General features: G+C 43.5%; 1 protein-coding gene across 9 annotated transcripts in view; it reads left to right on the forward strand.

Annotated features, from left to right (window-relative positions):
* Positions 1 to 4,887: 4,887 nt before the first annotated feature.
* CD151 (CD151 molecule (Raph blood group)) overlaps positions 4,888 to 26,696 on the forward strand; it is a 40,866-nt gene continuing 19,057 nt past the window's right edge. For 2 of the 9 annotated variants that reach the window (XR_014542048.1, XM_083588163.1), the window contains exons 1-3: positions 5,078 to 5,202; positions 20,641 to 20,700; positions 25,986 to 26,098. Coding sequence is in view for 5 of the 9 variants with exons in the window: in XM_083588163.1 (XP_083444289.1) it covers positions 26,015 to 26,098 (84 nt within the window). In the remaining 4 variants the exon portion in view is untranslated. Of the gene's footprint in view, positions 5,403 to 20,640; positions 20,701 to 25,985; positions 26,099 to 26,696 lie in introns of all 9 variants that reach the window. The other 7 variants (XM_083588160.1, XM_083588161.1, XR_014542046.1 and 4 more) reach the window with 7 other exon arrangements.

Below are 26,696 nucleotides of genomic sequence, written 5' to 3' on the forward strand. Positions count from 1 at the left end.
CCTTAAAGGGAAGTTCAGGAGCCTATTCCTTTCCAGTCTGGGGCCCTCCAGCAGCGCTGGCAGAGGCTGACGGGATTTGTAGTTCAAAAATGCTGGAAGACAGCAGGTTAGCAAAGGCTGCTCCACACACTTTACAATGTGACTGCATTTAGGGCAAAATTAATTGATTAATCCAGTGGGCTGTGCACCCTACCCTGTTTTAATATGCCTAATTTTATGTATGGCATCAAGTTTATCCTGCCCTTCTTTTAAATAAAAATCAAGGCAGCGTAGAAATAGCTTAAAGCCCAATACATGTGCAATTTCTTCACACAGCAGGACCCACTAGAGTGTCCAAGGAAGGACGGAGGGTTTTTTAGTATATTGTACCCATGGGAGCCAACTGCTAGGGGCCAAGGGGTCTTTGCCCCCCCAATAAAATATTTGAGGAGGTTGCCTCCCCCCCCCCGGTTGATGGGCATTGCCATTCAAATGGTTTGCGTGCCTCATGTCATGTGATTATGCAGGGCGGGGCTTACCTGTGCCCCTCCCCCATATTTTATTCAAGTTGGCACCCTTGATTGTGCCCACCCAGGCTAATGACAGTGATGGCACCCTCACTACCCACGTGAAGGAGAGCACATGAGTTGTACCCAGCCACGTTGTCCTATTAGTACAAGGGCTCCTGCCTGTTCAATGGGACGTTCTCCCTCTGTGAACCCCCAAAGCTCTTCAGGTGGTTCCCTAACCCCCTGGAGCAGCGTGGAGGGGGCATGGGAGCAACCAGAATGCATGCCACCCCTTATTGGGGAAAGTTAGGCCTTTCCCCCCTTAGGTGAGTCACTTGCCTAACCCTCCCTCACAGGCTTTTGTAGAAATAAAAGGGAAGAAGGAGAGAGAACCACGCATGCTTGGAGGTCCTTGGAGAAAAGAAGATATACGTGCAAAGAACCAGAAGTGGGATGGGGAGACTTTTTCAGCCATTTTGGGCAACCTTTCAAGTGCTGCATGCCAGAGATGGGTGGGGCCAGAGGCAAAAGTAGGAGGAGCAGCAAATGTCAGATATTAATTTTGTGCAGTAAATTTGTTTCTACACACAATCCTCTCTGTCTTCCTTCCAGAGAAATGAGAGGCTAAAGACACATTCTTACTCATTTATTGTATTAATTATTACATTTATATACTGTCCATCATAAAATCCCAGGGCGGTTCACAGAATAAAATGCAGGATAAAAACAAGTACTGTAAATGAAACAAAACAGGAAAACAATACCCCCCTTCCCACAGACACATTTAAAAGGCTGCAGCATATTAATCAGCCAAACGCCTGGTTGAAGAGGAACGTTTTCGCCTGGTGCTTAAAAATATATAATGAAGGCGCCAGCCAAACCACCTTGGGGAGAGCGTTCCACAAACGGGAAGCCAATACAGAAAAGGCCTGTTCTCATGTTGCCACCCTCATGTGGCGAAGGTATATGAAGAAGGGCCTCGGATGATGAATGCAGAGTCCGGGAAGAAAGCAAGAACACTTGGGGTGCAAAGCTGGGGGGGGGATGTCCTGAAGAAGCAGGTGTTCAATAAAGAAGCATTTGCACCCCATTTGTTAGGTTTCCCTGTAATAATTAACCATATAAATAATACAATGCAGAAGAGGATCCCAGCAATACAATCTTCACAGCCCAGGCTGATCCATGTCAGTCATGAACTGGCAGGAACCAGTGCAGACTGAAGTATTTCATGCACCTAGAGTATAAGTGCTGGGAAAGCTCTCTTTAAAAAAAAAACAACCCTATCACTTGTAGCTGAGCTTTATATTTGGGAAAGTTACTTAGAGCATTAGCTATTAACATTTCAGTCTTGGTTTTAAGATATTTCCTCAAGTCTGCCCTGTTTGTAATTGTGTCGCATGCATTGCGGAGGTTGGAGGTGGGGGGGGAGGAGTGGAGGTGAAAGCAGAAGCTGCTCCTTTGATTTGCCATGTAAAAAAAGAGTTTCAGTTTTCCCTCAGAAATGACTCAGATTCCTGTGAAGTTGGTCCAGCGTTGTTCTTACATTTCCTAAGGAGCTCTGAGGTAGACCAAAAGCTTTCTGAGTCAAGCAGCTGTAGTGTACAAGGGTGATGCATGTTTCCCCCCCCCCCCCACTTCAAATAATTCTGTCAGGTGTTTGGAAGCCTGGCACTAAGGGAAATGGAATTTGTGACTCTCAGTACAGGTAATGTGTCCCCCACCCCTCCTGACTCTTTCATTGCTTCCCAAAAAGGAAGTGTTACACTCAATTAGCATAAGAATTACCTCACATAGATTCGGATCTCTCCTCTTTCACTGTCAGTAGAGATGGCGCATTTAACAACCAGGGCTGGTGTAAGACATTTTGCTGCCTGAGGCAGAACAGTAAGCACCATGCTCACCTTGAGTCAAGGTGTGTAGCACCCAAGACTTACCAGCATATTTTTGCACCAGAAAATCCCTCAAATGCCTTTCCCTGGGAGTAACAACACAGTAATAAAAAATAAAATATGTTTTTCTGCCCTTTTTGTGACACTCAAAATCTGCTTCCTGAGGCAATTGCCTCAATTTGCCTAATGGTAGGACTGATAGCACACAAAAGGTTGTTAATCCTGGGTCACATAAAACATTTTCATAACCGATAACTGCAAAATCAAGTGTTGATTTTAAGGTGTGTATGCAACATAACAAATTGGGAACAGTCCATGGTGGGAAATGGCATTTAAATTAAACTAAAACTAAGCACTATAGATAGATTTAGATGTTGCCAATTGGATACTGACAGATATCAGACTGACTTCCTTTAAAAAAGAAAGAAAGAAAGCTAAGAGGCTGGGCCTCCTGTCAGGGGGAGGAGAGAATAAATTGGAAAATGAACTAAAAATCGTTCTAAGTTCTACCCCAGAATGCATCTAATTCATATTTAGATCACTTAGCAATTATGGGAAGTACTTTCAGGTTTAGTTCAGAGACTTTTGAATTAGTTCAGTGAATTTTGATCAACTGAACTTTTCCATTCCAAGCAGAGGCATTTAAGTCATATCCAGTTTGGCTCTCAGGCTTTATTTACAATAATGCACTGAAAATACATTCCCTCTGGACAATATTAAATAGGAAAATGATGACTCACTTCCAATTCTAAAAAGAGATGCTTTTAGCAGGGGAAATGTTTTTTCTATGACTATCACATCCCGTCATGCCTAGTGCCCGACAGTATTGTTATAGGAGACACTGTATTGAAGTAGGGGAGTCAGTGAGACAAATACATAGGCTCAATAGTCATTAGTGATTTATTACAACACACTTATACCAGTAGATAATCTGTTGCTGGAAGCCAGAGGATTAAGGACTAAAATGAAGCAAGTGCTGGAATGTGCATGTGTATTAATTCACCCAAAATTACGGCGCTTCCACAGTTAGTTGCTTATTCTTCCCTAACCTGGTGCCTTCCAGGTGTTTCCGATTACAACTGTGATTTTTTTTTAAAAAAGAAAGTAATGTGAACATTAAGAAAATAGCGATTCACTACTGCTTTGGGGCGCCTACAGCAGCGCCTGTTGAAATCAGCACAGCAAATCTCACAGGGAGCCTTGACGATGTGCTGTCACTCTCAGTGGGAATTTTTTGCACGTGTATTTTACATATTTTAAGATAGATTCGCTTCTTAGAGTCTATGGGGAAATGGTACCAAAAATATGTAAAATGTATTTTAAGTACATTTTACGCACAATTCTGCCTAAGACTATGGGGGGGGTGTTGAACATAAAATACATTAAAGGTACCATAGATGCACTCTAAGTCTCCCAAACAAAAATATGACATCAGAAATGGCAATATTTAGAAACCAGTAGGCAAATATTTCAACCTGTCAGGACACACTGCTACTATCCTTAAGATGGCCTCCCACAAAGAAATTAAACTTTGAAAAGAGGATCCAATGTGAAATTGCTGAATTACAATTTATCAAGAAGTTCTGTTCTATTCATTTGGGTCTGAATCGAGACAATGGTTTTCTGCTCCTGCTGCTGTGAAGCCTGATTTGCTTATCTCAAGCTCTTGTTACAGAATGTACTTTTTGCATTCCATTGCCATTTGACTCCAACATCTGATGGAAAAAACTCTTCTACTTCGTGAAAGCTTATGTGAAATGTGCTAGTTTTAACGTGCCTCAGGAATCTTTGTTGTAGTTGGTTGAAGAGTACTGTATAAAACTTTGGAAGGTGTTAGCCACTTTGTGATTGAAACTTTATGGAAGAAACTCACAAGTGTCTCAATTCAGGAAAAGCTCTGCCAATTGACTCTGTTGAATGTACAAACTGGACCATACACACATGTGTAAGCATATTTATCAGTGGGCAGGATCCTGATAGAAAGGGAAACAGAAGTTGCATTTTACCACGGACAAAATAGTGTGGTTTATGTGCTGAGAAAATACATACCTGCAGCAACAGAAGCACCACAAGGAAGAAGATTAATTGTAGTCCTCAAACAATAAGACTTGCATATTTTCCTGTACTAGTAAACAATGGTGATTGTCTGGCGCAATTTTGCAGATCAAAGAATTTCCCAGCCTTGGTCCAACCTCTTTGAAATCAATAGAGTTGGATGTGCCTTAAAGCTGCATGGGATTGCAGCCTCTAGTAATTTAAAATAATGGTACCATCCTTTCTGTTCCACACGAATTCCAGTGAGCATTTGTGTGATTTTATGGTTTTGCCACATATTTTTTTTTGTCTGCTTTGATGTTTTTACTGCTATTTTAAATGTTAGAATTTAAATGTTGTGTTTCATGTGAGTTGCTGTAACTCACCTTGGGAGGGTATATGCACCCTAAAGAGGTGGGTTTAGAAAGCAATTTAAAAAATAATCGGCATGGCCACGCCCTTAGAGAATCCAGTATAGGAATAATCCCCCTCCATTCACAACAGTCGCTCCTACAATCCTAGTCCTGATTGAGGACTAGGATTCAAACTTTCTCTGCCCCGCCTAACTGAAGGGCAATGATCGCCTTCTCCCGCTAGGCGTCCCAGACTCGTCGCAGAGAAAGATCAGAGTTTATTCAAACAGTTAAAAATATTCCATTAGCCGCAGGGGCCGAGAACTGGGAGGGGTCTGCGGAGTAGTTGCGGCTTGCTTTGCATTCTCGCTCGCCGCGCTGTCTGGAAACGGATTCTCGCCGAGAACAGAGAAGACCACCGTCATCGCGAGGAAAAAGGTCTGCGCCGGCTCTGGGGCCCGGGGGTTTGTTGGATCGTGCGCGCACGAGGTTGCCTGCGTGTAAGGGAAGGAAAGCAAGCAAGTGGCCAGAAAGAGGGGAGGGGAGGCGGGCGGCGGCGGAAATCCATCCACCTGGAGCGGCAACAAAGGCTCTGGCCTTGAAGCCGGGAGCAAGGAAAGCGGGCTTGCTTTTGCAAGGTTGTTTGGGCGGGTTTGAATCTTCCTGGAGTTGAGCGAGGAGGAGGGGAGCAAATGTGGGCGCGCGAGGCCCGCGAAGTTAGTGAAAGCGGCTTCGGTGAGAGTGCGAGGGATGGGAGACTTCTCTTCCTCTTTGCGCAGGTCTTGGGAAGCCAAGATGCCTTTTGCTTCGAGGAGGAGGAGGAGGGTGGGCGGTGCAGGAGCGCCGAAAGGGGCCCTTCGGTTGGGGTCAGGCTTGCAAAGGGCGGCGCGGGGAGAAGAAGGTACGAGGCCCACGGAGGTGAATGTTGTTTTGATCTCCGAGGGAGTGAGCTCGAACTTGGTGTGTGAGGGGGAGAGAGCAGAGGGTAGAGTTCCTCTTGCTTTGAAACGCATGGGTGGCTCAAATTCCTCTCTCAAGACCGCATTTCCCCCCGTTTATTTCATAACATTTTTCTTAACCACCCCTTCATCATGCGAATCCAAGGGTGTGGAGTGCAGAAAGTGTGACAACCATTTATAAATGCAGTGTAACAAAAACAGAACGAGCCACAAGATTAAAAGGGCAAGCTGGAAATGCTAACTAAGGAACCCAAACAGTTCTGACTAAAAATTCAGACTAATATCTTGATGTTTCTTTAGCATGAAACCTAAAGGATACAGTTGGCTTATATACACTTAAATGTTTTCTTTCTGTTTAAAATAAAAAAAACCTTCTGCCTACATCCTGGCCATCACAATAGTTAAGGGAAAACATATGAAAAGAATGAACTTCTGTACAGCAGGATTCTGCAACACAATCTGTTTTAATCTGCCTAATCTGGACCCTTCCTCCTGGATAGCTGTGATAATAGTGAAGAAAATGTGGGAAACAGTCTAAAAGTATATGGCTTCTGAGGGAAGTTTTTGCTATCTGGACTTTAGGCTTAACTGTATAGGCACACCTTCAAAGAGTTCATTTCCTGTGCTGTGGGGTTTTTGGTTCATCCAGTGCCTGGATTAAGGGCTCAGTCATTGGGAATCCAAGCCTTACTTAGGTCAACAAGGTTGGGGCAAACAGTCAGCTGGAAATGATTTTGCTTGGGTGGAATAACATTGAGTACAGATGAGAGATTTCAGAGACTTCACCCATCATTGCCCACCATATACGGTATATGCACATTTGGCAAAAAACAGTTGGAGTAGAGTACATAGCAGGGCAGAAAAGAAATGAATATGTATTCCAGAGATATGTTGCTCTATGCTACTTTTCAATCTGTTTAATGCATCATTTCATTTGCTGCCTAACTTTTTTTAAAAAATTAAAATGTACATGAAATGTCAGGTTTAAAAAATCGAATATATTTTTCTATTCAGTGTGATTTACTGGATTGCAGTAGGGATTGCATAAGGCCCTTTATCTTGAAGTGTTTCTCAGGGGCGAAAGTTTTGTTTCAGAACCCATCACCAGCAAGTTAAGTTCAGTATTGAACATTCAAGGGGCTCCATGTGATCTGCCTCTGTTTTAGCTCTGCACCTGTCTGACTACTCTTGACTTCTGAAGGCAGTTCTGCACATGATGAGGAAGCATAAGTGAGCCATATTAGCACCATAACGTGGGAAGAAGGTACTTGCATATCTTTCTCTGCAGTGAGACAAATGCAGAAATAGTTCGTATGCATCTTTTCTGAGGCGTGATGCAGGTTGCCCCTACACATGTAGCAGCGGAAGCAGGCAATGATAAAGCACTTGTTCACTTCCTCCCATGATTTTTCTGGGAACTATATTTCACTACATTTTCTAAAGAACTGTAAATGTGAATGGTGTAGAACAAAGTTGAGGAACCTGCAGCCCTTCAGATGTTGGGCTCCCAACTTCCATCAGCCCCAACTGATGCCTGAGAATGATGGACATTGTAATCCAACAGTATCTGGAGAGTGACCTCCCCTGATACAGGCCTTTGAGAGCCCCCTTTGGACTCCAGAAGCAACTAATGCTGTTTACTTTCATTCTTGCGGACACACCCTCCCTCCTCAATAATGGGAAGACATTATAGTAAAAGGAGCTTTTTCTTGCAGTGCTGCATTACACCACAGTGCCAGGCTGGCTAGGGCATCCACTAAGCTGCCCCTCTTAATTATCTAATGGATTGTACAATCTTGCACGGTCTGGGGTGGGGCAGGGCATATGCTTCTTGCAGTTGTATCATTTGTTTCGATCCTCAGTTGACTGAGGAGGGTATGTGTTTATCTGCGTGTTTGTATGTGTGTGCGGGCCATGATGGAGGAAAGGAGAGGGTTGTGGCCTAGCAGGAAAAGGGGCAAATGGTGTGGCTCAGGCAACTTTGAGGAGAAAATGAAAAAAAAAGAGAGGACTGCAAAGGGCAGTTGGACCTGTAGGCAGTTCTGGGCAACTGTATCTAGGATCTTAGAACAAACAAAGGCAAAAAGTTGCAGGCTGCAGTGGAATTTCCTGGCATTGACTGTCAAGGGCTGGAACCGAGCCTTAAAGGAGCAAAGTCCATTTTTTAAACAATGCCGGCCATAAGAAAGTCAAGTTTACCTGAGTTTAGAGTGAAATACTGTAATGAATCAGATTCTGGGTCTTGCATTGGGGCAAGGGTTCTAAGGTGAGAGATGTCTGGAGAGCATGTTAATTTCCGGACCAAAACATACATCTCCTTGTGAAAGAGGTTGTGAAAGAATAACACTGTTTTATTTATTTTTAAAGGTTAGACACATCATCTTGCTTTGGGTGGCACAGGCTTCCTCAGAGTTTAGGAGAGCGAGTCTATGTGTAGCCTTGGTGCCATGCAGAGTTAGCTGTGGCCTGAACCTATCACATTTACTGGGTTGAAGCAAGCCTAACTGATTAGTCATTAAACTACAATCTTTTTCTACAAAGTACAACTTATTTCAGAGGAACCTGCTCTTGTGTAAATATGCATAGGATTGCAACTGGTCTAGACCTAACTTGGACCATTCCCCAGGTTGAAATGTGGATACATAGAGAGCACATTTTCCTAGACTGGGAATGTCTGCACCTTGCTGACCTGGAGGCTTTGTCCCAAGTGTTAGTGGGTGGGCCAACTAAAGGAGTTCATCTCTCATTCTCTGGTCCTCATCTTTTTAGGTTCACTTCTGTAGTCTTCCCATTTTATACCATTCTCAGTTCCTTACCTCTGTGGATTCAGCCTCTTGTGGCAATGGAAGAAAGTGTGTGGAGATTCCAAATATGAACAGGCATATATTTCAAATGTGCAAATTAGCTTGCACATACTGTTAGTATTGGCTTGTACCCTCCCCTTTATGCCTTTGTTAGTGGCAATTGATCAGCTGAAAGAAAATAAAGGGCATACCCCCTTCCCATTTATATATTAAAAATGTCTGGTTGGCTGCAGGTGATTCTGAGTCACTATAGTTGAATGGCGATTTACAGGCTTGACACACATTGTGACCAGGCTTCTTTAAGCATTTACTTTAGACTGGCTTAGGTGGGAGGGTCTGATTGAAGGCAGGGGTAGCAGGCAGCAAGAGGCTGAAGACTAGAAAGCAAGTATTTACCACAGTGGGGCCCTGAACTTCGCTTGGATTTCAGGATACGCCACCAGTCATCAAAATTCAAAACCTGCCGTGATGTTGTCAGCCTTTCATTTGCTCACATTAAACTTAGTTAAAAATTAGTGGGGTCGTGGGAAATCAATGTAAGTAGGCAGGGACTATGTCAGTGGGTTTTAAAAGCAAACAAACTTGGAATAAATTCAATAGGTTTTCACAAGAAAAAGACTGCCTGCCATGTTAAAATTCTAGCTACCTTCACTTTGAATATGTAATTGCTTTTGGCAAAGAAAACATGTGTTTAAAAGAAACATAGCTGATTTTCCACCCCCTGCTCTGAAGGTTGTGTAACAGAACGGGATTCTTGATGGAGTAAACACACACCCCGTGCCAGCATTTCTAGCATGCCATTTGCCAAGTTGCATCCTTGGGGTGCTCATAGTGTTAGCAATGGGGATTCACAGGAGCAGGCCCTCACACTTGTCTCTGCAGCAGGGGAAGGGCCATTTTTTATTTATCCATTTAGACGTGAAAATGTCCAAGAACCCAAACTGATTTTTCTTTAAATGACACATGTGTGTGTGTATGTGTGTGTGTAAGGGAAGTTGGATTCCCTCTGGAATTTGCTATCCCATGCAATCTGTTCCACAACACTTCGCAGCTTAAACCAGCCTTGTTCCATGAAATGTGCTTCCCCCCTCCGCCCATCCTCTCAAAAACCATGTCCTCTGACCCAGGAACATTATTTCCTTTTGTTCCTAAAGGAAACATGCTGCCCTAGGACTGCTGAGTACAGCTCCCACAGAGAGTGCTGGAAGTTGCCCTAAAATAGCATATGGGCCTCCTGCAATGAAAACAAAGCCAGTATTAATTCCAGTTTGAGAGGAGCCACTCCTGCGGGGCAGGCTGGACTTTGCTACTAGCCACACAGATGGCTAAAGAGAAGCCAGTGTAGCAGAGACAGTTCAGCATTGCATGCTGGAAAAAAGGCCCACAGTTCCCAGTGGTAATATGAACCTTAAGCCTATGGCCTACTGCAAGACCCCAAGCCCATCCCCTCAGTCAACATGTGGCAAACCGTCTCTTGGCTACTTGTTCCTGCTTCTTTTGCACCAACACCCACCATTTACCTTCCCTCCCACCTGCCAGGGCTAGAAAAACATCTTTTAAAATATGACCTTGAACTCTGATAGAGTGGTACCTTGTTACTCGAACGGCTTGGCTCCCAAACAAATCGGCTCCCGAACACCGCAAACCCAGAAGTAGGTGTTCTGGTTTGCGAGCATTTTTCGGAAGCCAAATGTCTGACGCGGCTTCTGCTTGAGTGCAGGAAGCTCCTGCAGCCAATCGGAAGCTGCGCCTTGGTTGGCACACGGTTTCAGGAGTTGAACGGACTCCTGGAATGGATTAAGTTCAAGAACCGAGGTACCACTGTAATGTATTTTTCTTGCTGGATGGAGGACAGAGGGGGTTGTGTGTGTGTAGAAATTGGCCTACTGTGCAAAGATAAAATTTACACTAAGTGCTCTGCCTGCTTTTGCCTCCGTTCTCACTGCCTGCCACTGGCATTATTATTATTATTATTATTACTCGGAAGGTTCTCCGGAATGGAATGCAGGCCTTGGACTGAGAAAAGTTCCCCACCCCTGTGTTAAGCCAAACCTTGGCTTAGCTCAGCGTGGTGTGGGAGTAAACAGGACCAGGGTGGAGCAAAGCACTGTCCGGTTCAAAGACATTGCAAGGAAAATCCATATTCTTACAAGTTTTGTTCATCCAGGAATAAACTGGGTAGGGAAGGTAGAAATCATTACCCACATATTTCCCCACTTGCAGTGGTGGCTGTTAAGAGTCCCTGCATTTAAACCTACATGCCAAGCAGGAAACTTTACCCTGGGATGCAGCAGCATTGTGTTGCCTCAATATTTTGTTTTGTTTTTTCAAAAAACAGGAAAGGAATTGATTCTTGTTTCCACTTAGTAACAGAAACCAGGGTAAATTATTCCGCCTGTGACCAATAACTATAGCATTACCTTTTGACACTATAAAGACATATAGGAAAGGGGTTGTTATTTATAATAAGCAGTCAATTTACCTTTTTCAGCCTGTTTCTTTGATTCTGAGGGATAGTCAACATAAGTGTATATGATTATATATCACCTTGCAGAACCCAAGCATACTGATGGTTAGAGGTGCTGGGTGTCAGATATCCGTCTTATGCATTATGCCCTCTGGTGATTTCTGGAAGAAAATGGAAGATAGTGTTCATCATGTTTGGTTGTCTATTGAAACATTTTATGATTTTATAATTTAAATGAGTCTGCTTTGGTAAAACTTAAGACATTTATTGAAAGTATATTATTGGAAGTAAAAAAAGAATTACCGGTAGGTTGTATCCAATATTTGTCACACTCCATTATTGCCTTTAATTTCGGTGGGTTCTTAACTTAAACCCATTAATTTCAGTGTGCCTGCTTTGAGTATGTCTAACATTTGATGCAGCTGGTTACTGCCAAATACAGTTAGCTGTATTTGATTGTATATTCATTCATTCTCAGTGGAGAGCAAAGATCCTTATTCCTCTTATAAGACCCAGTAGCTCTCAGAGCAGTCTTATTTTCGTCTTTGTGAAATAAATTCCTGTGTTTCGGTTCAAATACAGTTCACCTGTCCCATTTCAGAGACATGGGGGTAGCTGGGAAGTGGAGGAAGAGAAAGATGGCCATGTTCTTTCTCAGTCTCGAAAGCAGATAGTGCAGAGGCTTGAGAGAGGGATAGTTGTGTCACTTATTCCCCATTTGTGTTGCAGAAGACCATGTCCAGTGGGCACCTATGACTTGTGCAATTGCATTCAGTATGATGATAGACATGGTCTGTCCACAAAGTGTGGCATTTTAAACATATAAGGTATTCTGCTTCAAATTACTGGGAAAATGAGGGCAGGATCCTGCACAAGTAAAAAAGAAACAGCTGTATGCTTCTTTTGTGGAGAAAAAGTGATGATATGGAAAAGCTCTAGCTGCCTGCAGTAGTTCCTGCTGTGAAACCTCTGTGCATCCAGTGTATAGTGTCTGTTCAGTCACTGCACTGCTTTTGTGTTCAATAGATAGATGTCAGCTGAAAACAAAGGGAGCTACGCAAGTGCTTCTTTTATGTGAAATTATTTAGAATCCTGCTGCTTAAAACAAGAAAGAAAAGAAAAGAGCCATTTAGCTACATTCACTTTGATAGGCACTGTGTATAAGCATTTTAACAGTGCGGTAAACTGTGTCCTGATCCCTTTGTGGGAGTGCTTCCACTACCTTTGTGGTGGAGCAGAGGTGGCTAATTAGTCCTCCAGATATTGCTGGACTGGCATTCCTATCAAACCTGACCAGCATGGCCCAGTGGTCAGAGGTGATGGGCTTTATAGTTCAGCAACATCCTGAGGGCGACAGGTAAGCCAGCCATGCTGTAGTGTAGAGCAGTGTTTTTCAACCAGTGTGCCGTGGTACCCTGGGGTGCCTTGAATGATAGTCAGGGGTGCCACAGTCAACACTGGCCTCTATCCTTCTTTCTTTCCCTCCCTCTTTTGATGCCCTCTTGAGTTTCTGCCTTCTAAAGGCTTGCACAGCTGTTCGTTGTGGCAGCCCTGCTGCTGCCACTGCTGCTTCATGTTCACCTTTGGCCAGTCTCTGTTGGGCCACTGAGCCTGAGGGCATCCTCTGCCCAGGTCCCTGTGGGGCAGCATGAGGAGGCACATCTCTTTGGAGCACGGGGGAGCAGTGGCTGCCCAAGGACACCCAAGGAGACAGGAGAGGAGGCTGAGAGAATATTCCACGAGGGAGGGTGTTCAAAAAGGGGTGAAATGCTGCTAGCTCTGCAGACAAGGGGTGACATAACTGGGCTTCTGAGCCTCACAGGGGTGCCGCAGAAAGAAAGTAGTTGGTCAAGGGAGCCGTGGACTCAGAAAGGTTGAAAACCTCTGGTGTGTAGAGGATTTGCTATGGGAACTGGAACTGGGCTGACTGTGTCAGTTCCACATTCAGAGAAATGTGCTTTCCACAGTTTTGTTGCAGAGTTTAGGTGCTGCTGTGCCTTCCCTCCAGCATTGGCGTCTGGCTTGCCAATAAACTGCCTTTTTAAACCGCCCTTGTCTTTTTGTTGATGGACTGCCCATTGATTTCCCTCTGATGTATACAGAGAGCTCTTCAAAGCAGCTGAGCAACAATTTTGCTGGGTCCTCTCAAAACTATGTGGCGCTGGGAAGGTGGGGAATATAGGGAGAGGGAAGCACTTGTGTTTTTAGCAACAAGCACTGTTAATTTTGGTTCCCCGGAGGATTAATTTCAGGATCTGGTTTAGTTGGTGGTTATGGCTGTTGTAGCAACAGAGCGGGGAGGGGAGCTTGACTGAGAACCATCCTCTCACTGGCACTGATGCATCTTTATTCAGAAGTAAGTCCCACTCATTTTAGTAGTGTTTATTCCAAAGTAAGTGTGCATGGAATTACAGCCGTGGTTTTGGACAATGCAGTATACTGCACCCCCCACTCTGAGCAGTCCCCTTCCCTTCCTCTGGAAAGGATAGGAATGAGGCTTCCTATTTATTAATAGTGACAAATGTGCTTGGATTTCAAAATGGAAGGCAGGGAAACTTGTGTAAATCTGTCCACGGCTTGCTGTAAGAAAGGAACAGAAATGTGGCTGGAAAAGTGGTCCCTGCCTCTGCTGCAAGTTAGTGGCACATCCTGAAATTACATTTGCATCCATTTCTGGTCCATTCAGATTATGGTAAATCATTGGTTTCACGGCTGTTGATAATGTGTATTCCTGCTCTTGGTGTGTGCTAAATGTTCCTCTTGTTAAAAAGCAAGGGCTCCCATCTCTGCCAGCGTGGATTGGTGGACCCAGGCAGCTCATTTCCAGCAGGTTCTGCTACATTTATTTAATATATTTATATCTTGACTTTCACGGGCGCCAACTTGGGGCCCAGGCCTTGTGGGGCCTCAGAGATCATGCCCGAGTCCTCGCGAGACCTCCCAACGTGACTTCCGGTTTGTACCGGAAGTTGCATCAGAGCCCCCAGGCCTCCTGGGCCTCCTATAGTTGGCACCTATGTTGCCTTTACATCATTTGATGTCAAGGAGTGTCTCCACCCCCATTGTTCAACCCAGATGCTGAGGTCCAGCGCCGAGGGCCTTCTGGCGGTTCCCTCACTGTGAGAAGCGAAGTTACAGGGTACCAGGCAGAGGGCCTTCTCGGTAGTGGCGCCCACCCTGTGGAATACCCTCCCATTAGATGTCAAGGAAATAAACAACTACCTGACGTTTAGAAGACACCTGAAGGCAGCCCTGTTTAGGGAAGTTTAGGGAAGTTTTTAATGACTGATGTTGTAATGTATTTTTAATCTTCTTTTGGAATCTGCCCAGAGTGGCTTGGGAAACAAAGCCAGATGGGTGGGGTATAAATAATAAATTATTATTATTATTAAATTATTAAGGTGGCTCATGTAAAACTATCAAATCATGTTAAAAAGTTGACTTATTTTTTAAAAAATGCATTTAAAAAAGCCAATAGAGCCAAACACACCAAGACCACATCAGAGAAAGGGAGCAATTTAGAGGCAGCAATCTTTAGGAAAATGCCCAAGAGAAATGTTTTGAATATGCTTGCCATATAAATGAGAGTGGAGACGTGCTAACTCTGTTTCTTTGGGAAGTGAATTCCAAAGGTGGGATGTGAAAAGTAAGAAGGCCCTGTTCATAGTCACCAGCCACCTCAACTCTAAAGAGGTGGTAATATGAAAGCTATGTCCTCATAAACTCTAGCAAGGAAATCTCCACCCCTGTCAATACATTCCTAATCACACAATCGGAATCCTGTGTATTAAGCAATAATTACATGTCTCCCTGTTTTGGTTATGAGTCACTATCTTATTTCTAGAACTCTTGCCTCTTTACTCATCCACCATCAATTTTCTTATGCCCAAGATTTCTCTTCATCAGTGTGCATTTTTCTTAGGTGTCCGTTTATCAGTGAATCTCCTCCCTTTATCGTCTGTTTCCTTCCATTTGTCAGTATCTTCAAGAAGTACTTATAGACTAATCTTTTGCTCAGGCCTAAGTTGTGTGACTCACTTCCTCAGTTTTCCTCTTAAGCAGCCAATTCTGTGACAAAATAAAGGGCACTAATGATTATGCACTTAAAACAGACAGGAGGGATTTGTGGACAACTTCTGCTCTCAAGCTGACTATTTTAGAAGAGACATCACACAAGGAGAGCAGAAGTTGTCCACAAGTCCCTTCTGTCTGTTTTAAGTGCGTAATCATTAGTGCTCTTTATTTTGTCACAGAATTTACTTTGCTTCTAGGGAAAAGTTGAAGGCTTCATTCCCTGGGGCAGCCTTTCTCAACCTGTGGGTTCCCAGATGTTGTTGAACTATAACTCCCATCACCCCTAGCTAGCAAGGCCAGAGCTCAGGGATGATGGGAGCTGTAGTCCAACAACATCTGGTGACCCACAGGTTAAGAACCGCTGCACCTGGGGCAAGGGGTAGGCGGGGCTGTAGCTCAAAGTGGGCAGGGCCAGAGCAAGAGGCCCTCCTCTTCTTTCTCCCCCTCCCCCTCTTCCTCTCACCTCTCTTTCCCTCACTACAGAAAATCTCCTCACTCCATCCCAAGGCAATTAGACTTGAGGGAAGGGGAGAAATTACCAATTCATGCAAATTTATATCCTGACTTTCACAGTCATTTTGCATCAGAATGCACAGCAGGTTATTTCAGCTTGTTTTTAACTCTCTTCCTAAAATCGGTGGTCTGATATTTTCTTTCCTCCCTACCCAGCAGCAACACACAGTAGTCCTGCATTAGGGCTTCAGTTGCAAGAAATTAGCTTTCCTTGTGAAAGTGCCTGGAGTGAGGCTGGGTTTAGCAAAGTTAGGCCAGATCGAAAAGGGTTGTGTTCCTGAGCCTCACTCTTGACACTTCACTGAAAGACGCTAGTCCTTTTTTATTGTTCTTCTCATCTCAATAACTGTTGAAGTGGCTCCTGTAAATCAATGGTGCAAAGTACTTTTAGAATGAAAGGAGCTTTATTTAAGATGATGATGTTCTATGCAGTGGTGTTTCCATCAATCACCCCCTCAGAGAGCTGTCTTGGAGGCTGACTTCCCAATATAAACACAACGGAGCCAACTGTCTCTCTTGAGGATTCTATAGCACTCTCTGTAAGATGATATTATTGAATACACAGAGGATCTATTGAACACACACACACACACACACACACACACACACACAGGCTTTGTCATTAGCTAAACAGTTCTCTAAAATATGCTTGGTTAAGGCCAGAGATAATTCTCCTTAAACTCTGCAGATTGTGAAATAAAATCCTTTCTACTGACCAAATGCATTTTCCCTTAGCTGTGGGTTTAAAATAGAGATCAGCAACTGGAAGACCCAGGGCCACATCTGTGCAGCTGAGACCAGAGCCATAGCTCAGTGGTAGAGCATACAGAAGGAGCCCTCCATTAAATCCTGGAGAGCTGCTGCCAGTTTCCAGTGCTGAGCCAGAGGAGCCAATGGCCTGTCTTGGTATAAGGCCGCTTCCTATATTTCTAGAAGACAATTGGTGGCAACCACAGCACTCCCAAGGAACAGGATCCAAATTCTCAGAACTAGGCCTCAGCCTAGCCCTAGACCATCTCAGTGACCCAGAAAAGAAATCGCATTACAAATATGCCCACATGCCCCACGCTTTGCCCCGTGAACTCACTGGGCTACACATTTAACACATTTAGCTTGTTAACTCCTACCATGCTCATTATACTCCTTCAGCAATGTTATTAATGCAGCAAACCTTCCATCAGAGCCAGTCTGTAGGGTGAAGGAAGAGATTTTTGAGCCTGCACAACTGCTCCAGTATCCTGTTCTAACAGTAGCCACTCAGTTGCCTCTGGGAAGCTCAAAGCAGAACCTAAGCGCATGAGCACACTCCCAGTGGTTTCCAGAAATTGATATTCCTTTGCCATTGTTTCCATCAGCACCCTTGCTTCCTTAACAGTCATTTCTTTAAGGATTGTTAGCACCAACCCCCCCCCCATCTAGTATTGCTTCAGAAGACAAAAGTGTTGTGTAGTTTTGTGCCACAAGTGTCAGGTTTTGTGCTGTCATCTCTTAGTTGGCATTTTTGTGGGAAGTGACACTAAACCTGGGTTCTGTGGCACAAAACATCATTGTAAGTTTTGATGTGATAACACAATATCTGTTTTTTGGGGTGGGGTGGGGAGAGGTTAACTATGAACCTCAACTGGAACATGTCAGTACCAACTAAGATCTATGGAGGCTTTTTGATATTTTGTGATATAAAACACCACACAGCTTTGGCAATACCTATTTTGGGGTATTGTTGTTAACACTCCTATTCCTTTGGGCCACTCAGACCCAGAAAATATACTGAAAATGAATTATAACCCTGCCTTCTTTTCAAATGCTACTCTTGACACCTTTTGGCTTTACGCTAAGCTGGTCAACGCTGAGGACTAGCCCTGACAAATTGGATCCTATTCCTGGCAATGCTGTGACGACCATCAGTTATGTAGCATCATGGCAATGGCAGCGCTGTGATGACTGCCTTTAGTGCTGGTTTATAGAATACCTGGGAAATAGTTCCCTGGCAACTTCTTTCAACCAAAGCCCTGTAATTTTACTCCAACTACAGACACACTATACCTTTAAAGCACATTTGAAGCACATTTTCTGCCTCAAAGAATTCTGGGCACTGTAATCTGTTAATGGGTTGCTGGGAATGGTAACTCCATGAGGTGTAAACTTTACAGCCCAGAATTCTTTGAGGGGGGAAATGCATTTTACAGGTATAGTGTGTACACATGAATGCCTCCTATTGCAACATAGGGATAACAAATGTGAAAAGTTCCTCCTCGCTCAGTGTGTATTTCTCCCAAGCTGGTATAAGATTGGTCAGGCTTGTGTGTGTGTCTGCTTTCCAAATTGTTTAACATTCAGTTAAGCTCTCTAGGAACCATGCATTTTAGGCATTGGAAGCCATATAAGAATCAGGTGGCTTGTGTCTGAGGTTCCTTTCTTTCCCACAAGCGTCTTGATAATAGAGGAATTAATTTAGATGGGTTCAGGTTTGTGCCTGTCAATGGCAGCAGTCTTTCCCCAAATATTTGGTCTTAAACCTGCAGAGAACATATTTGCTCTTCATAGAGCAAGTCATGCAGACCTTGTTCAGGCAAACTTCCTAATGTCATCAGGTGCAGTTTGGCAGAGTTTTAAAAAACCAACCAAAAAGTCCAACAGCATCTTAAAGATGAACAGCTTAATTGTGGGATAAAGATTATAATAACCAGGAGTCTTTGGCAACTGTTTGCTTTCTATGGATCTCTCAAGAAATCTCTGTAGAAAACAGGGACAGTAAAGTCTAAGTGAGGGAGAACTGTGGGCAAATCTTACTTTTTTTGGGTGGGAGGGAAATCATGGTCTTCTGATTGAGGGCAAATTTCCATGACCTTTTCCTCCACCTCCCTGTTGGCTCATTCAAATAGTTTACAAAGCCGACATGGGTTAAAAGGCAAGCCCTAATAATGTTTGCATGAGTTAGTCTTGTATTTGAGAGCAAGGAAGAGTGGTTTGTGACTTTTGTTTGTTGGTAAGTGTGCAGGCTTATTTTTAAACATCCCTGCATATTAGTCCATGAGTAGAGCTGCTATCAGCTTTGTTTTTAACTCTGTGGAGATACCGAAGGGTTTTAGAACCACATGTCTATTGTCTTTGCAAACAGTTATTTTTGTCTGTTGTTATCTGATGTAGACACTTTCTTAGTCATACAGAATTTGCAGAGTGCTCATCATAAATATATGACCTTATGCATGTTTCAAGACTTGACTAACAGTTACCTAACATTTTTATTAAGGATTTTTAAATGTTACTATTCAAAAGAAGTCCAGAGACCAGGGTAAACACATTTTTTAGAATTGTTATTTATTATTGTGGCTTGTTATGTTTTTTTGAGATCATGGGTGCTGTACAGAGAATGATTAAATTGGTTAGTTTGTTTTAACCATTTTTGTTGTGGTTTGATGTTTATGAAATTGTTTTAAAGGGTTAAATTATGCTTGAGCTGCCTATAAGGTAAGGTAAGTTAAGAATATGATGAATAGATGAAGAAATATTTTGTTTAACATTCTGTTGACTTACGTGTCCTGCTATCTTTTGAAAAAACACCCTCCAATAAAGCTATATACTGGAATGCATTAGGCATATCTTGCAATAAATATTTCTACTTAGGGTTGCCATATGTCTGGAATTTCCTGGACATACCTGGAATACTGCAGTTGGAAGCAGTGTCTGGGTGGAAATTGGCAAAATGTCCGGGAAAATATGGATGTATGGCAACCCCAAGTAGAAATATTTATTGCAAGATATGCCTAATATATTCCAAAATAGCTCAACAACTTTTGTGTCTAATTTTTTTGAAATATGGCAACCTTATTTCTCCTTCAACCATAGTTTTAAGCCTTTGGTCAGGTTCACACACAACGTGAAACCTTTTTGGGCACAGAAACACATTTGAAATTGAAGAAATTGCTGTTGGCATCACAAAATACCCATTTCACAGAGGAAAAAATGGCGATGCTTTCCCTCAAAAAGAAAACCAGACAAAACATTGACACCCTTGCCAAAAACAAATATAACACAGACTAAATGTGCAGGCAGCCTCTGCCCCCCCCCCTGAAAAAGAGCTTTCACTTTTTGGGTTGGTAATGCTCAGTTGTGCTATTTTTGTTGACTTATGTTTCCGTTTAAATGTAAGGATTGCTTGGCCTTTGTTTCCTAAGGTCCTGTTTAGTGTTTAGATCTAAACTCAGGATAGGTTAAAGCAGAAATAGCTTCAGGACCTACTTTCTTTGTTCCTGTACAGGTTGAGACAAGTGTATCTGGCAACATGTGTGTGACTCAATAGATGTATATAGTCTGTAATTATATGTTTGTGTGAGCAAATGGCTTTGCAGAGCATATGCATGCTTGACATTACTTGGGGAGGAGCCCCCAAAGTAGGTGTAATGTATGTGACTGGAGAGTTAGAGCAGTTGAGAGAGAGCTGGGCCCTACCCTTGTGTATGTGGCTTTGTGTATGTGGCTTGGAAAATCACTTGCCCATGCCTAATGTTCATTGTGAGTTACAAAAATGCTTAAAAACACATGTGTGTGCAAATGTGCTGTATAAATGGGTGGACAAAAGGTAGATTGGAATCAAGTGGTAGATCTTGTGGGATAACCAGCCTCTTAGAACCAACATGCTCCAGTCTAATTAGCACATGAAGGGGTTAATACCATAGAGTGAGCTGTCCTGCCAGGCTTAGCTAGATCAATTCTCCTCTCCCCCCCCCCCACCTTGAGAGGAAGGTAATCAAACCTGTTGTTCCCCTTCAGTCTACCTGAGAAGCTCAGCATGGAACGTGATATGAGCTGTTTGCTCCAAGCCATTCTTCTATTCCTATCCCAATAATTTATACTTTCACCACTATAACCAAGCTAAGTTTTACTGCCTGTGTTTTCTGGCTGATATATGGAAAAGCACATGAACCTGACGTTTGAAGAGTTTCTAAATCCTACTTTAACTTACCAAACGTGATCTTTTTCTATGCTAGGGGAAGAGGGAGCTTTGGGAGGAACATAGAAGGGCATCTCACTCCCTTTCTGATTCCTTTTCCTTGCTTAGCTGGTGAATGAGGACCCCAAAAGACTTACATGCCTGCTTTCATTAGCAGAAAAGCTGATGGTGAGCATGAGGAACTGCGGTAATTTCCTTCTCTGTGTATGCATTTGTAAGTAACAAGATGACATTGCCTGCAGGATCTTTGTAGTCTTGCTAATAAAGAACATCTTGAGATGTGTATAAACAGCTCCAGAGAATTCTGCATGTTACGCTTTGCACGGTCTTGTGCAGCCAATAACTCATTATGGTGAATGAGAACAGAATGTCTTAGAATGAAACACAGGCTGTGTAGAAAGAGGGGTGGAACCAAAGAGCACCCCAAATCTAAACACTGCCTGAGTTTGGTGGAGTTTCATGGCCTCTGCTTGTCTGGGCACACTAGTGAGGTTTTGTAGCAGTAGGTTGATGTGTGGGCATCTATGTCTTGGCATGTGGTTGGGTTTGCTGGCCTTTGTGATCTCTTTCAACTCTGTGATTCCTTTTTCCTGCAAGCCTGAAGTTGCAGGCAGAGAATTTATTAAAATATTTATATACTGCTGTATCAGAAAAATGTTTGCAACAATATAAAAACATAAAAACCAAACAATAAAATCATATCAAGTTAATAACAAGTTAAAAGCAAAAAGAAATGAAAAATGGATTGAAATGCTGTGCTGAGGCTCACAGAGAAAATTCTGCTTTCGACTCATGGGTCAACCACTATCTTAAGTGTGAGCACTTCTGTTTTTCAGACTGAGCATAAGTTTGATTTGAGGATGAACCACCTTACCCTTTGAAGAGGGAGAGGTGCAGTTTCTCTTAATAGTAGTTCAATTCTAATTTCCTTTCTCTGTAAGCAAAACAGCTCACTAGGCCTAGATTTGAAAGTTGCCAGTTGCAACCACATCCCTCTTTTTTACAGCCCTCCTTAAGATATAGTGGCATTCCTTTCCTATGGCTGCTAGAGGAGAATATTGTTATATTAGGCATCCATTTCGTATAACTACAAGTGAAGTGCAAATTGAGTGTTTAGTTAATAGGTTCATTGCCGTGTTTCAGTTGATCTAACCAAGCTGTTGTGCCGAGACAGTCTTGTTGCAAAGTTGACTTTGTGGTAGCGCCCCTTTACGCCTAGCTGGTGACTTGTCACATAACCAGTGTGCCAGTGCTCATCCCATTTTTTTCTTCAGCTTTACACTTCGTGTTTGAAGTCAGATTTGTGTGCACAGTGATGCAATGCTATGTGAATTAAGGTGCGGCAGGGATGGGGCGGGGCTAGGCTTGATTGAAAGGGGAAATAATGCCTTGGGTGGTTTTAAACTTGCAATCTCCTGTGTTCAGACTGAGGCAATGTGCCTAAAGCTAAAGGGATCTTTGCCTCCTTTCTTCTGATAAGCAGGGACTTGCGGTGGTTTCCTGAACTTTGCCCTTGATTGGATCAACACTATGAGTGCAGTGAAGGATTTTGTGTGCTCTGCAAATGTAGGCTAGTACATTTCTATTGAGTGCAAATAAGAGAACACCCTCAAAACCCCACCTTTCCAACTCCCCTTGTTTTAAAGAGAAATTTCTAGCCCCTACCGTTGTGAAAATGTATAGGCAGTCATGTTGAATCAAAGAAGTTCGAGGGGTGGGACCGAGCAAGTTTTCCAATTAGTGGGGTGAGGTTTTTTTGTTTTTGTTTTTTGGTGTGTGTTTTTTTGCAAAAGCAGAATAAGCAATATAATCACTTGCTGGATTTGCCTAATTCACATAGGTTGCAGAACCCAGATTTCCTTGGAATGGAATGCAGGATACTGGAACACAAAATTCTGGGGTGGGAATTTTAGTGCAGCATATACAGCTCTGGCGCTAGATAGTCTGTTCCTGTGAGTTGTGTTGACTTTGCATTTCCAGAGCACTGTAGAAAAGACTGATTCCTTCTTCTTGATGGAAATGAAAATAATATGCTAGCAGTGAAGTGGGATGGTCTGTATAGCTTGTTTAATTTCCAGTAGTACTTTCCTTGGGTTGCTGATGTAAATGCAAGAACAGTCTCGTTGTTCAATGGGATGCTATTCCTGGCCAGGGCCAGTGGAGACAGCAATGATTGTTCTATGACTCACTGGCCATCCGTCTTCCATAAATCAGCATGCTTCATAAACCTTCTGCTGTTCTCTGACTACAGCACTAAAATCGATGGGAGAGCCCTCTTTTAGCACCTCTTCACAATCTTGTTTGCTTTACTAGCAGTGCTATGCAACTTGTGGAAGATGGGGATGGGACTAACAAGATCCCATGTAGCTTTAACAGCTTCGTGGAAAAACATGTGGCCAATAGACCAGTTCAATGAGCATTAATCAGAACCCAAAAACTTCAGATTGTGTTTATTATGTACACACAGAAGTCTAGTCAAGCTACCCATATATTTTAAGCATGTTGGATCAGAGTCATGCATAGCTAAATGCTGTCCCTCACTGGGAGAGAAAATATGAGAACATGGTTAATGTGCAGTTGAGTGCAGCTTTAAAATGGAAATATAATACTTTGAAGCAGCTGGTAGCATTTACTTTTGGGTGTCTTGTTCCATAGTTAACATGATACTTCCAACTTCTTCCAGCTGTGACATGTCCATACAAGGGTTGAAAGAACTGATTCATGCACTATGATGGTACATCTCATCATAGATGTGGCCTCTGCTGCACTGATCTGGAATCAGCCCAGCAAACTGCAATCCTTACCAGCATTCTACAGGGGAGAGGAGAGGTAGACTCTCATTCAGAAAAAGGGCAACCAAAAGGATCCAAGGAGATGAAACAACTGCCCTGTGCAGCGGAAAGGTTGCAGCGCCTGGAACTTTTTGCTTAATAGAAAACTTCTATCAGGGCTGAACCCGCAGCCATTTCTCTTGCTAACCACAAGAAGAGCCACAGGCCTATCTAGCCTAACATTCTGTTTCTCAACAGTAGCCAACTAGATGCCAATTGGAAGTGTAGAAACAGGATACTCACCACCATAGCAGTTTCCCTCTTGTGTTCCCAGAAGCTGGTTTTCAGAGATTTACTGTCTCTGGTACTGGATGTAATATACAGGCATCACTACTTGCAGCCATTGATAGTCTTATCCTCAGTGAATTTATCTAATCTCCTTCGAAGGCCATCCAAGTTGGTGACCATCAATGTGTGTTGATCTGTCCTAAATCCATCACCATTCAGCTTCACTGAATGACCCTGGGTTTCTAGCATTATGAGCGGAAATTTTGCATCCTTCTGGGACTGGGACGTGCATTTATCCAGACTGTATGAAGGTAATGGAAGTCATCCTTGCACTGTGTATGTACCTCCAGGGAGTAGGGGGCAATTCAATCATAATTGTATCCATGAAGAGCTGGGTTTGTGACAGGTTTGTAGACCGGATGGCAACTTGCCTGCTGAGATGAAGGTTATAAATGCTACCCATAGTTTAGATAGCCTGTTAGATTGTGCAGAGGAGGAAGTCAGTGTTTGTATGAGCAGGTCTTCACCAATGAGAAGGAGAACTGTAGTTGTGCAGAACTGGAAGGTAACATTGAAGACCACAACCTCTGAGGTGGTAGCTTTCTCTGAAATGCCACCCTGTTCCATGTGCAGGGTGAGTTGGTTAAGTGAAACTGAGCTGTCTCTATGTGTAGATGAGATGGTTACACAGGGAGAAAGATTAAGGTGTTTGGGGCATTGGGGAATGTTTTGGGATAAGCTGGGCCTGTACCACTGAGAGGGGATCCTCTGCTTGAACCAAAATGGAACCAGATGCCTGGTGCTTAACATCAGAAAGGTTGCAGAGCATCTCTTAAACAAACCCTTGGGGGGGAAGCCCACGGAAATGGGAAGGTGTCCATTTCAGGATGAATTATCCCTACAGGGTGAGGATGAACATGTTTCTGATCATCCAAACAGAGGTGGGGTAGAGCTGGACCCTGAGCAAGCAGCAGAACATGAAAGCCAGTCAAACTGCCAGACAGGGAAAACTGTAGTTTCTAGGATCCTGGGTTTTTTTTTGGGGGGGGGGAATCATGACAGCAAAGCCAGTTTATTTTTGTAGCACGTATGTCTGTTTCAGTTGTTGATATAATCTGTTCTATCTATAGATAAACAAAAGGATTTTGTTTTTTGTCCTGGGGACAGTAAATCTCTCATCTTATACAAGCAGTATATCCCGAGTGGTGGTGGTGGGGGAGCAGTGGATGAGAGTGGGATCTTTGAGGACAAATGGATGCCTCTGAAGCTCCTTTTTATGTTTTGGCAGAGCTGTGCGGTAATTTCTCATGAAGACTGGGCTGTCAGGAAGCCTTGTTGTTCTCTCCCTTTTACTATCTTGGATGTATGCTGTCATCTCTCAGCCTCTCCCCTTTGCTTGTGAACCCTGCTTGCTGCCAGCTATGCTGTCACATATCCTAAGAGAAAAAGAATAAAACTTTCCTTGCATAATTGGGTAAAAGGGACAGACTGAGATGGCTCAGACATGGAAATATTCCCATTCTGGGAATCTCCTCCTGCCCCCAGTGTCATGTACCAGTTCCTGAGGAGGTCACATAGCTTCTGAATCATGTGAGGGAGGAAAAAAGGGAAAACTTCTCTGCACCAAACACTTAACTGCACATGAAATCCAGGAGTGGGCTGCTGTTTCTAGCTCTGCATCATTAGGGGAAGCTGAGCAAGATGATTTCTCATGCCTGTGCTCTGGGTTTTTGTGGTTTTCCAGCACAATCCAAGGTGCTAGTGAAAACTTATAACAGGGATGGGGGGCCTGTGGCTCTCTGGATGTCTCTGGACTCCCATCAACCCCGGCCAGCTTGGCCAGTTGTCAGGGTTGAGGGGAGTTGTAGTCCAACAACATCAGGAAGACAACAGGTTTCCCCATTTCTGGCTTATGAAATCTTGGATAGCCTGAACCCAGTCTTCCTTGAAGAAGACTTGGCCACATGACCACATACCTGCTAGTATCAGCAGGGAGCCATAGATTGGTAGAGATGTGCCCTGGCACATAGTGATCTTAACACCAGCGGTAATAGTAGGGAAAGGGCTGTAGCTGAGTGGTAAAGCATCTGTTTTGCATGCAGAAGGTTCCTCCAGGGTCAGTCCCTGGAGACCCACTTCTGGTCAGTGTAGACAACAGATGGACCAGTGGTCTGACTGGGTACAAAGCAGCTTCCATTGACCTGTCCTGGAACTGACAGGGTGGGCTTGCAGTATTACCAGCCGTGTTTTTCCCCTTATGTGTTTCTTAAGTTACATCTTGGCAATGCCTGTTAAGAGTGGTGGTTGAATACAGAAGAAAGCCGGTTGACAGTTGCACACTGGGTGTCAAAGGGGGAAAGGGTTTTCTAACAGAAGTCTTCCCTTTTCTTGAAGCTTTTCCACAGCCCTGCTAAATTGCGACAATGCGTGACTACTCTGAAAACAAGGAAACATGTGGGACCATCTGTCTCAAATATCTCCTCTTCATCTTCAACTTCTTTTTCTGGGTAAGGAGCCAGCTTTAACAATTTTGCTGATTTGTACTATGAATTTGGGAGTATCCTGGAGCAATGGGGCGATTAGGATGACTTTTAATGCTCTTCTGCATGATTTAAAGAGAACAGCCAGTCTGCTCCAAAATTAGCAGATAGTTGGAGCTTAGCTTCTAGCTGCTCCTTTATTTCTCAAAAAGCACAGCCATATTGAGGTGAGTGCTAGGTTAGAACTTCTCCCTAATAGCTTTCTGAAGATGGGGTGTTGGTGGCATAGCCATAGGGGAGCATTCCACTGGGTTATCCCCAGATTGCCTTCTGAAGTGGTAAGTTCCAGGAGGGCTGGAGGCCCTCTACACATACATAGGCCTTTCTTTCTTCCCATAGCTTCCGTCAAAAGTGACCATTAGAAATCTTCGAAGCAGTGTCATAGGCAAGGATAAGAGTGAAAAGGTACTTCACTTGAACTTAGATCCTCATTGAGATCAGCAGGAGCCCCTCTGCCAAGGGACCCTGAATCAGGCCTTGGTGATCCACCACTGATGAGGCAATAGGTGGTTCTGCTAGATAATGGTGCCTCATGTTTTCTCCACCCCAGCTGCATTTAACTCAT

This window comes from Podarcis filfolensis (assembly GCF_964270895.1).
Source record: "Podarcis filfolensis genome assembly, chromosome: 1".
NCBI lineage: Eukaryota > Metazoa > Chordata > Lepidosauria > Squamata > Lacertidae > Podarcis > Podarcis filfolensis.